Consider the following 11,689-nt stretch of genomic DNA (forward strand, 5'->3'; position numbering starts at 1 on the left):
GGTGAAAATGACGAGTTGGGAATGGCAAAGAAAGGAAACAAGGCAGTATTATGCGTGTACCAACGCAATGAGAATCGAATAGACTCTCGTCCCATACTTGGCCATCTTCAGTAAATGGTTTAGTACAGCAAAGACCCATGCGCTGCAAAGTCCAATGTAGTAAAAGAACAGCCTTGTTGACGAGCGTTGGATAGAAGCCTCCACAGACTGGCTGTGTTGGCGTTGCTTGGCCAAACATTCCCCTTTTGTCGTAAATAAGTCGTCGCTGACTGGGCTCAGAACTTGACCTTCTGACCGGTGAGCTTGAACCATATGGCGCAGAGGAGGTCCTCCTTGAACCGCTCCCACCAGGTTCGGTTGAGGTAGTAGCTCAGCTCACGGTAGTTGTACATCTCTCCCCAGCAGTCACGACCCCATTCGCAACCGGCCATGTTGACCACAAAGTCTCGGTCCGTCTGGTCGTAGTGGAAGCGCTTGTCAGGGCCGTTGTCGCCACAGGCACCTGACGGGAAGCTGTTGATCATGCGTTGCGGCAGGAATGCAGTGTGCTTGCGAACCCAGGGAAGGGCCACGTACAGCTGCTCGAGGGCGTCCTGCTCCTTGTGAGCCCACTCCATGTGCTTTTGCTCGTAGGCGACCGGGTCCCACCACACGTCGAGCAGGCGGTCTGTCCAATCGCTCCGTCGCATGAAGAAGGACCCCAAGTTGAAGCCCGAGCAGTCCTGCGAGAGGATCAAGTTGACCGACTCGGGCCGGCCATCACCCACGGCGCTGCGGGACTCCTCGTCGAGGAAGGGGTCGTTGGGAGGATGGGTGATGTTCAAGGGGTTGTACTCGTTGATGTCGCGGTAGATGTGCTGATCCAGGTTGTCGAAGATGTGTTCTTGAAGAGAGTACGAAGGCTCCATGACATAGGTGTTGAGGTCCAACCACCAGAACCTATTGAAGATGGGATGATGCGTGTCAGTGACGAAAAGCTCCTTGGCAAGCGTTGCCAAGTGGGACGGTGGATGCACGTTCAAATGGACCCTTGCCAAGAGTTGGGATGAAAAATCCCATATGCAAGACGAAAACAAGCTTTCCACAGAGCGGAAGAAAAGAAAACCGGGGGTTCCTTACCACTCGGCCTTGGGGTATTTCTTCATGCAACTCCTTATAAAGTCAACCTTCTCCCAGCTCTCGCGCCACTCGTGGGCATATCGCTTCTTGGTGCTCATGTCGACAATCTCAAGATCGTAACCCCAAGTGGCGGCATACTTCTTCTTGTTGCGCACGCTGTCTCGCTCGATCGCCCACTCCCGAGCTCCCTTCCACTCCATAACACCTCCGCCAATATTGGCCGCGAGGATGATGACAATCTTCTCACCACCGCCGAGCTTTGAGGATCTCCTCCAATGATATACGAGCGCTGTTGACAGAAATCAAAGCGGTTAGAAAGCTTGTCGTGAGACGAAATGCCTCTCTTACACGGACGCGGAAGAAGCAGCCGAGGGGACTTACGAGAATGGTAAAAGATGTAAAGACAAAGGCCCAGCAGCACCAAGAGCCAAAGAACAATCCTCGCTGTCCTGTTCATCCTCGCGTATCCCCTTCTCGCCCGGGCCACCAACGGGACTCTGTTCGGGCTGTACCACCTCTGACCCGCGGTCTTGTCCTTGGTGCTATATGCCGACTTGACGGTCTTGCCGTTGTTCCACATAGGAAGACCAGATGACAGCCTGCGAACGTGACCCATTATGCCGCGCTGGTTGGTGCCCGCGTTCGTCGCTCTGAAGCCAGACGACGGACCGGCCTTACCGGAGCCGCCGTTCTGGTTCGCCCGGGAACCCTCCCATATTATGGGACTGTGGCCTTCTGTGCTTCCCGCGACCCCCCTCGAGGGGCTGGATCTACCGCTGGTGAGTCCGGGGCTGGACCAGCCTCCGCCGGGAAATGGGGATGGAGTTCGTAACGGCGACATGTCCGGATCGCTTGGGGTGCCTGAACACGAAACGAAAATGCCATTGTTAGTTTGATTTGGTTCGGCAATCCTGTGCGAGGGTTTGCGTAGACGTCGACGGGGCGGTTGTGATACGAGGTGGAGCACACATGCTTGCTGATGACAAACTGCGGCTGACATGTGCTTCGGTTGGAGAACCCGCAAGTTTGAATACGAAGCGACAGAGTATGGTATGTGTTGCTGGCGGGTGGGGACATGCAGGTGACAATTGGGAGCGATGCACGCAGCTTGCGCCGACGAGGAGTCCCGACACAAGAACAAAACAAAAGACTGATGCCAAGCTTACCTGGAATGGGCGACAGCAGAGTGGGGTGGCGGCTGTGAATACCAAGACCAGTCACGTTCAAAAGCTGTGTCGAAGGCGGAGGGCCATTGATGGCGATATTCGTTGTCGAGGAACGCCGTCGGTGGTGGGATCGAGCGGGCCGGTCGCCAAACGACGAGGACGAGGACGAGCCTGGCGAATTGGAGTAGGCCACTATGGGGTTGAGGAAGGAGCGTGTGTCAGTTTTGACCCATGTGCTGGCTGTGTACGGTGTTTCTTTTTCGTCTTTCTGTCCTCTTGGTATAGGCGCTTTCTTTCTTGGGTATTTCGTGTTTGAGTAATTCTGCCGAGGGGAAGAAGTCGGGCGTATGCAACAAGCAGATGCCACCTTGTTTTTCTTTCGCCGCAGAACGACAATGCATACAATGTTTGAGGGGAAGAACCGCACACGAAAAAAAAAATGGCAAAAACAAGAGTTGCAATGTAGCTTTGGTGTACTGCACGGATGCGATAGAGGAAAGACGGTAAGGAGGGGGAGCTTGTACTTGTCCACTGGTTTGGGTGTGAGATCGGTAAGATCACAAAAGCAAGGAAGAGACCGAGCGGTCCTTTTTTTTCCTTGTTTCCGAAGCCGAGTTCGATTGGGGCCCTGCCTGGAAGTTACCGACGAGAGAAGGAGAAAAATAAAATAAGAATAGTGTACGGCGGGCTATACAGGCGGAGGCGCGCGCGCGGGACGGGCGGGCGCTCAGTCGATGGCTTGCAGCGAACAAAAGGTAAAAAAATAAAAAAATAGAAGGGTCGGAATAATTATGAGGAGGTGAACTCGGATGTGGAACCTGACCCCCCGTTTTGGACCGGGACGAGTCAAGGGGTTCCCTTATCCCCCTACCTATTTGACGCCACGTTAAATAAATTGGTCAAAAAAAGGGGGGTGATGCGGAGATTCCGAGTCTCAAATTGCGATTGCTTTGCTGTTTGGTTTTGTTGCTGATAAAAATTCTGTTCCTGAAAAGATTTGCTTGCTCTTTTTATTGTATGCCTCTGGATTAGATTGTATAAAGATGGAACCGTGGATGCAGCCAAGATCCCGTCCGGCAACTTTTTTCTTTGATGTGTTCGGACGGGCTAGTTGAGGTGAACTTTGTCGATGCAGAACTTGTCTTTGTGTCTTGTCTCGCCCTGTGATATGGGATGGATTCATGTATTCTGCTTTTGCCCGTGTTGATGAGTCGGCAAAGGGCCAAGACGACTGCAAACCACGATGCAACGAGACTTGCGGGGGCCATTGCTTGGGGGTGGCGCCTGCACGTCTTAGATTATGTATTCTGCTATAAAAACCCTGCCTCTCTTGGGTCCAACCTTGACAGATAAGGGTGAGCTGAGAAATAGTGAGAGACTAGGTTATCTAAAAATGCAGAGATCGGGTCTCGAACCTAGCGCAGGTCAAGGACACCCAAGCTCTTGCCAGCCCAAAAAAGACAGCTACTAGGCAAGCTTAGTGTTCAACGGACTGCCCTGGATCGCATCTTTGGCTTGTTTGAGAATATGATGGCACATCCGGTACACGTGCGAATATTAGGGGAAAAAAGAGTACGATCCTCAGTCCACGCGACTCGCGAGCAGATTTCTCCAGGGAAGACTGGTTGTGTTGATACCCAACAAAGATGACTCGATATAATTACTTCGAAGCGCTTGCGCAAAAAAATAAAACCAAGACCAGCTACATCCAGGAACACATAGGATTTGTGGTTCTCCTGCAAGAAGCCGATACAGCGGGTACCCTATCGGGGCCTATCAGCGTCTTTCACGATTGATTTCTGCAGTTCAGAGTGGCCCAACAAGCCAAGCACTCATGAAAAAAAAAAAAATGAAATAACAAAAAAAATACTCTGCCAAGACCGCCAAGCTTCTACTCAGGGGTGTCAACTGGCCTTGTCAGCTAGCGTCCGGTTGATTAGGGGCTTGGGCTCCTTTGCTGCATAGGGGTAATGTGGATCAACTGGAGATGACGGGTGGTTCTGGATCACCTTGAGTGATTGACCGAGAGAGAGAGACAGCTGAATAGTCGAGTTGATCTTCAGGTCAGTTGGTCAGTCGTCTGTCAAAGGTTTGTTTGGGCGGGCAAGCCAGGCGTTTGCCGCCAGATGGACAGTCGATCATATGCTTAATTTTAAATTGAGTTGAATAAGCCGCCATCACGATTCATTCGTTGGCTTGCCGTTAATCGACATCCTGTTAACCCACTGGAGGCTTCCCCAAGCGGATACTGAATTCAGTGTCGTGTTTACCAATCAAAAAGCGACAGGGAGCATCCTGTGACGAACTGGCTGCCAAGACTAAATTTAACACCTTCAGATGTGTGGAGCGACTCCAAGATTCCGAATGGTACTGTGAAGCACTGTACCTACTTTAGTATCATGATGTTTCAGAGCCCATCTTGATTACAAGTTTGAAAGCACCATTCATTCGGCTATCTTTTTATTTTATTTTTTTCTCCGCAAGTAAACAACGGGCACAGGGCCGAGAAGATTTTCACATAAAATACAGGTAATCAGATCGTTGTCAAGCTGAGCGAAAACACCCCGAAACTGTATAATCAATATACCTTTATACATATTCAGAACAAAGGCTTGTTAACACAAGAGAAAGAGGGAAACAACAAAGACTCACAACGAATCTACTTGTATTTTGATTCAACTACTTCAACTCCAGTGTCTTGAGCCAAATCGGGTTACTGGCGTGGCTTTAAAGGCGGCGATTCTGTTAGCCGTTTGCCAATGTACTTTATGACGGCCATCCATGTCAGAGTCAAATAGGGACGTGTGGCCGAGAAAGTAGATTCCCAGGTACCCGTAAGCTAAACGTTATAGATCAAAGGCAATTCGAGTCCAACGTCCAAACGTCGTGAGTGCAGGGTAGTTGGGTATTGAATTTTAATATCAAAACTCATTTGACATAAATTGGCAGCAGCAGATTACACAATATCTGCTGAAATATTACAAGAAGCCTCGCCAAAACCACCAAAGAACCCAGTGTCCGTGGCTCATTCTTAGCCCTTGTCTATCGTGGCCTGGAACAACATGTCTAGCAACCAAACTCCCGATGAACTCTGTCTTAAATCCCGCAATGCAAGCAGAGGAACAAAAATGAATAAGATACAAGAAGTGAAAACAAAAAAAAATAAAAATGCAATCATAAAGTCTCACCGCCCTTGTCGTTCTTCCACGACCCGGCGTAGTGATGCGTGACCAGCGGCGGCGGCTTCTCAAATGGGGCGTCGTACGTGTTGGACATGGCGGAAAATGCCCAGCCCGGCATGACGAGCAAGTCTCCCAGGAGCTTCGGCTCGAGAAGCTTCTCGTACGGCGTCATGTCTTCGGGCTTGAGGCCCTTTCTCTCCAGGCTGTCGAGAACACCGCGGGTGAAGCGACGCGGGCCCGTGACGTCGACGACGTCGCCCAGCATGGGCATGGTCAGGTTCGCAGGTGAGTCGAGGCTCTTTTCGCGAACCTTGTCGCGCATCGTCTTTTCAATATCGTGAACCACGTTCCAGATGTGCGGCGAGTTGGGCTTGGCCATGATGGTCCAAGTCGCAAACTGCCGGACAAAGTTTTCGCCCCAGCCAACGTCAAACTCCCAGCCGGCCACGATGGAGACCTTGCCCTTGTACTGCTCCGGGATCCATTCATCGACCGGCCGGTCGCAGGATACGTCGAGGTCGAGGTAGACGCCACCTTCGAGGAAGAGGAACAGGTAGCGCAGTATGTCCGCTTTGAAAATGGGAACTGTGTAAAGAAGTATCGCAAGTGTCAGACAGGATTTTGGTTTTAGGTATTGGGATGCCGGGCTTCCGATAGTTGGATCGCTTGATCGCACGTTGAGGGGCTGGCCACAAAACAAGTAAAGTACACTGCGGTGGAGGTCTGATGATGTAACGAACCTGTAAGGGCTTGGTAAAGCTCGACTAGGTCGGGGTGCGTCTTGCCAAACTTTTCTTTGACCCAGTCGTCCGCCGATGCATCGTTCATGAATGATACTTCATATGTCGGGTTGGCTTTGATGCAGCTTTCTGACCAAGCGCGCGTGTTGTCATCCAGACCCTTGGGGCCGAGCTTGAACCAGAGTTTCTTGGGGATGCCATCTTTGTTTTTGGTACCCTGTTCTCCGGAGGGTCGCGAGAGCAAACCGCCAAGGTCGAGGTTTTCTGGGCCTCGGTACCGGTAGGTGCGAAGAAATAAGTAGAGGAAGCTGGCTCCAAAGAGGGCGCTGATTAGGCTGAACTTTGTCCGCCTGGAGAACATTTTTTTTTTTTTGTTGGTCGCTGTTTACAAGAGAAGGTGTGTGGCTTTCCCGTCAAGCTTTCCTGTGTGATTTTAGTGTGCGGAAAGATGCGCAGGCAAGGCAGGACCGCATCACGACGCCGCCCGGTCGTTGCAAAGCGCGCGAGGTTAGTTGGTGCAGTTGGAGTCAACTGGGCGTGGGATTGGTTGTGTAAGTCGAATCATAAATAATATCGTGGAGAGACAAAGAAACGAATTAGACGTATTGGCAGGGATACTAAGGAGTCGTGCTGCCCTGCATTCTGATTTCATTAGGAGCTGTCAGATGAGAATTTGACACTTTTTAGCATGGATAAGCCCCGTCAGGTCACACCAACAGAACTGCGGAGGTTCGGATCCTCCAGGTGCAGGGCCAACTAAAGTTCAGGCGAAGAATTCCTCTTTTGGTGCCGACGACGGCTGTTCAGGTCGGTCCTCCGAAATCGAGATGGTATGCAGTCTAACAGCCAATCCTACTACTTTAACAGTATTCCAACAGTATTTTACAGCTAATGCATCGTATCTACCCTTATATTGCATTTACGAATCCGTCAATCACGGGCTGAAGCAGTTGGTTCCAACTCGTATAATTTCCAATTGCTCAGCCACTTTTTCTTCTGGACTGGTCTCATTCCGCAACTTTTTCTGTGTAATCCCACTGCCCCCTTGCTCAAGCAAACCATCCGTTGAAACGTGCTATATTAAGGTTCGTCCTTCGTGTCACGTCAGGCCCGATTCGGCTTGATTGTCGAGAAATGAACCAAATGTCCTTTTCGTCATGCTTGGACTGCCCCTAAACGCCCAAACGATATGCCTGCAGAAATGTGGCCGATGCATGTCGCCTGATCCGACTGACACAAGTGTGGCAGGCTACTGTATGGCGGAGTACCGTATACATGTACACTTAAGGTACCTATAAAGCGATAGCTCGCATTACTCTATGCCCGCGGCTTTGTTTCCGCCCTGTAATTCCAGGCACTTCAGACACTCCTGGGGCGAGTTGCGGACGACCGTGTACTTCACAATTTTAGAGTAGTATATATGAGCGTAGGATTTTCATCATAGTACAACAAGAGGTATCATATCCCCTTCTCCGTTTTATAGCCGAGGCGGATATCTATCTGTCCTCGTGACATGAATGATCACAGTCTATCGTACACTGAAATCCTCGGGGGTGTAGCCATAGCAAACCTTGGCTGCTTCCTATCTGTCAAATTTTTGACCAACCGTCGACTGCGAGTCCCCAGCTGACGACAGACAAGACGGCACTAGTTTGCGAGGTCAGAGCCGTGATCCCAAAATTATTGCAAGGTGATTTCGCAATGCAAAGTACTGATTCCTTGCTTCTTTGTCTTTTCCTTCCGTCCTCTCCTTTGCGTCATCTCTCCCTCCGACCGGCATCGACACCAGCATGGCCTGATTTAAAAGCTACCGGCACCTCCCTGCCTCTTCTGGTTCTCTGCTTGCATGATCTCCGAGATCTTGAGCTGGACGTCGGTGAACTTGGCGGCGCAGCGGTCGAGGCATACGCTCTCGCCCTTGTTGAGGTCGCCCTCGAGGTAGTTGGTAGGGATGCACTTTTGCATGCATGCGCGGTTGAGGCTTTGGATTTGGCGAAACAATTCGGCGACAAGCGCCCCGTCACAAAATGTCAGCAATGCGACTGGCTTTCATTGTTGTTCTTGAAAGAACTAAACGTGAACATGTGCCACAGGTTCTGTTCGAGGGCGAGGCCGAGGGAATCGTTGTTTGCAACGCCCATTCATTTGTGCTTTGCTTCCCCCTTCGATCCTAACAGCTTCATTTCAGACGTACCGGGCAGCCATCGCCGTGATGAGCTTCATCTCTGCCTCGACTGCGGCGATCTTCTCGGCCGAGCTGGGCTGGGGGCGTCCAATTCCGAACATCTTGTCTGTCGAGGTATAGTTTATAAGTTGAAAAGATCGTTGGAGGACTTTGTAGTATGCCAAATGATTGAGCGGCGGGTGGTGATGCAGTAGATTGTGCGACGTTCAATGCGGTACTGATGTTGGTTCCTTCTGGATGGGCGGATTTTACATGTAGAGACTTTCTTTCATCATCACTGCAGCTATTCTTGTTTGTCCCTGCGCCGCGCAAACCGCCAAGGTTGGCTTCAAAGTGGGCCTGGATGTCGAAATTCTCTTATCTGTGGGCTTATCGGCTGCCCTGTGGATACCCCAAGTTGGAACCACTCTTGGACTTTTTTTGTGTACATTGGCGCAAGCAGAAAATTTATTTGTCCCTGTTTCTGTCAAGCTTGACATGAGCAAAACCCATAAAACCACCGCCAAAGATGGGAGGGCGGGTGATGATTACAAAGGTAAGAAGACTCTTATTTCTTTGCATCAGAAACATCATTCTGTGTTTCAATTATTTTCAATCTCTCTCTCTCTCTTCATGATGACACCTATATATAACCTTAGAACCGTTGCGACTGACACGGAAACGTGTATGATCACAAATGCCAAATTTCTGACTTGAAGTTACAATCTATTATGTTTGCAAATAACACTGTTTGACTATTTGGAAAATGGACTGCTGCTAACAAATCTGGCATCTCTTTTTCATAGCCTTCATAATGTTTTCTCTTGCTCGGTCCTCGCTGCGCTGTGCGCACCGGGCCGGGCTGTCACGGCCAAGATTGGTGCCGGGGGCCGTGGCTCAGAATAGGACTCAGCCGCGATGTTATAGTGTATCCCGGCATCCTCCAAAGCTTGAGGTCTCGGAGGAGCCCGCCAGAACTGATCCCCCCAATTTTTCGTCATCTGTAAAGGATGCCAGGGCCGACCAGACTGGCCAGGCCACCACTCACGTAGACTGTGTGAATCCTTCCCGGGCCGTGGAATTCAACCCCACCACCAAGATAAAATCCATAACCGACCTGCCCATTTCCAACCTGCTCGACGTGTATCCTTCAGAGAGTGACCCCTCCCGTATGAGAGTGCGTGGGATCGATATAGATGATCCGTTGACTGCCAAAGGCCGCGTCGTCGGTGTCCGCCGGCACGGCTCCAAGTTGCTGTTCCTAGACATTGTCGGCAACTACGAGAAGCTGCAGGTCATGGTCAATTTCAAGACCTTGCAAGACAAGTCCCCGGACGAGTGGGCCGACGCCACTGCCGAGGACTTTAGAGAAAAGGCCGACAAGTTGCAGCGCGGGGACTGGGTCGTCGTCGCCGGCCACATGGAGACGTCCAAGCGCGGCAGCCTGCGCATGTGCGCACACAACCTCCCCTCAATTCGCGCCAAGCCCGCCGCCGTGCCGCCCGAGTCCGTCACCGACGACGAGCTCAAGGGCCGCGCCCGCCACCTGGACCTGATGCTCAACCAGCAGAGCGTCGATGCACTGCGCGCCCGCGCCCGCATCATCCAGACCGTCCGCCGCGCCCTCGACGACCGCGGCTACGTCGAAGTGCAGACGCCGCTGCTGGCGGGTTCGGCCGGCGGAGCGGCTGCTCGCCCCTTCGCCACCACGGCGACCGAGTTTGGTCCCTCTCAGCGCCTAGCGCTCCGTGTCGCCCCGGAGCTCTGGCTCAAGCGGCTCATCATGGGCGGCATGGACCGTGTCTACGAGGTCGGTCCTTGCTTCCGCAACGAGAGCGTCGACGGCACCCACAATCCTGAGTTCACCATGTGCGAGTTCTACGAGGCCTGGGCAGACCTGGACCACCTCATGGTCATGACGGAGCGATTGATGAAGCTCATCATCTCCGACCTCGAGGGCGCCACCAGGGATGCACAGGCCGTGGGCCGTCGCGCCTGGAAACTGCCCGACGCCAACCCCATCGCTGCCAAGTTCTGGGAGGAAGGCACAACGCCCAAGGTGCACTTCATCAGCACGCTCGAAGAAGCGCTTGGCTTCAAGCTCCCCGACCTGGAATCCGACACTGCGTTGGCGGAACTTGTGTCGAAACTGCGCGAGCGGGGCCAGGACGCCGACGTCCTCGCCGGCGATGACCCGGAGCAGGGAGACGCCACCGCCCCGGCACCGGTGACATTACCCAAGCTCCTCGACCGCCTGGGTTCCAAGTACGTCGAGAACGGCGCTGCGGCCGCCACCGGCCGAGCGTTCTTCGTCACGCACCACCCGGCCTGCATGGCGCCCTTGGCGCGCAGCGGCGTGTGTCCCGTGACCGGGCAAAAGGTTGCGCTCAGGGCTGAGTTCTTTGTCGACGGTGTCGAGCTGGCCAACATGTACGAGGAGGAGTTTGAAGCCGACGAGCAGGAGGGCAAGTTCAGGGCGTCGGCGCGGTCGAGGAGCGTCGTGCATGAGGTCGACCTTGACGACAACGAGGCTAGCTACGTCGAGGCCATGCGTGCCGGTATGCCGCCCACCGGAGGATGGGGCTGCGGCATCGACAGGCTCGCCATGCTCTTCACCGGTGCGCCGAGGATACGGGATGTCTTGACCTTTGGGAACCTGAGGAACGTGCTGCACGCGACGCGTTCGCCGGCCCGGGTCAAGGCGGATGCCGCATCGGGGGTTTCTGGCGATGCAGCTAGCGAGGGGATTGTCCATCAGTAGATGTAGCTGCCTCGATGGCTGGATTACATTCTGTGGAGACTGTCTGTGTGAAGGCAGAAAGCCTCCCGGCTGCGGATGACTAGCTAACCGGCAGTGTCATAGGCAAGTCCAAAGTAGCAAAGGACTGCAAACAGGGGCTTGTGTCAAGGACTCTTTATTCGAAGTTGGGGCGAGCGCTCTTGACTGTATTATTTAATGTACATGTACCGTGTAGAATCCTCCTTGTACCATATTATAGATACCAATCGAATCATGTTTCCTCTTGCATCCCTCATTCTCAGCAGACGACCCAGAAAGACCCCCACCCCCTAATTTTCCTAACATCCGGTAACTTTCTGACCGGGTCAAAAATAAGAAGCCTCTACCAAGCCTAGACAGACCGAAAACACGAAAAGAACCCAACTGGAAAAAAAAAAAAAAAAAAAAAAAAAAAAAAGGGAGTGAGGTGCATGAGAACTCCAAAGACCAGTCTGAAAAGGAATCTTGTTTGAGGGAGAAAAGGCAAGTATGAATCGGGTGACAAGTAGGGGGTGTTGAGTTGATTCAAAGAAGGAAAT

The 11,689-nt window shown here is 52.3% G+C and overlaps 4 protein-coding genes across 4 annotated transcripts; 1 reads left to right on the plus strand and 3 right to left on the minus strand.

Moving 5' to 3' along the window:
• Positions 1–275: 275 nt before the first annotated feature.
• On the minus strand, positions 276–2,607 carry PpBr36_08983 (uncharacterized protein; the record flags this gene model as incomplete). Its single annotated transcript, XM_029896107.1, has 4 exons — positions 276–939; positions 1,120–1,408; positions 1,501–1,980; positions 2,286–2,607. Coding segments are annotated over 4 exons (1,755 nt in total), but the record flags the coding sequence as incomplete, so codon positions are not given.
• Positions 2,608–5,459: 2,852 nt separating this feature from the next.
• Positions 5,460–6,568, minus strand: PpBr36_08984 (uncharacterized protein; the record flags this gene model as incomplete). Its single annotated transcript, XM_029896108.1, has 2 exons — positions 5,460–6,052; positions 6,208–6,568. 2 exons carry the CDS (start codon positions 6,566–6,568, stop codon positions 5,460–5,462), a joined length of 954 nt encoding a protein of 317 aa, XP_029747321.1.
• Positions 6,569–8,007: 1,439 nt separating this feature from the next.
• PpBr36_08985 (uncharacterized protein) lies at positions 8,008–8,493 on the minus strand (the record flags this gene model as incomplete). The annotated part of the gene is made up of 2 exons (XM_029896109.1): positions 8,008–8,188; positions 8,402–8,493. The coding sequence occupies 2 exons, from the start codon at positions 8,491–8,493 to the stop codon at positions 8,008–8,010; spliced, it is 273 nt and encodes a 90-aa protein (XP_029747320.1).
• A 376-nt stretch (positions 8,494–8,869) lies between these two features.
• PpBr36_08986 (uncharacterized protein) lies at positions 8,870–11,132 on the plus strand (the record flags this gene model as incomplete). Its single annotated transcript, XM_029896110.1, has 2 exons — positions 8,870–8,927; positions 9,178–11,132. 2 exons carry the CDS (start codon positions 8,870–8,872, stop codon positions 11,130–11,132), a joined length of 2,013 nt encoding a protein of 670 aa, XP_029747319.1.
• Between the last annotated feature and the right edge of the window lie 557 nt (positions 11,133–11,689).

This window comes from Pyricularia pennisetigena, chromosome 5, assembly GCF_004337985.1.
Source record: "Pyricularia pennisetigena strain Br36 chromosome 5, whole genome shotgun sequence".
In the NCBI taxonomy this organism is placed as follows: domain Eukaryota; kingdom Fungi; phylum Ascomycota; class Sordariomycetes; order Magnaporthales; family Pyriculariaceae; genus Pyricularia; species Pyricularia pennisetigena.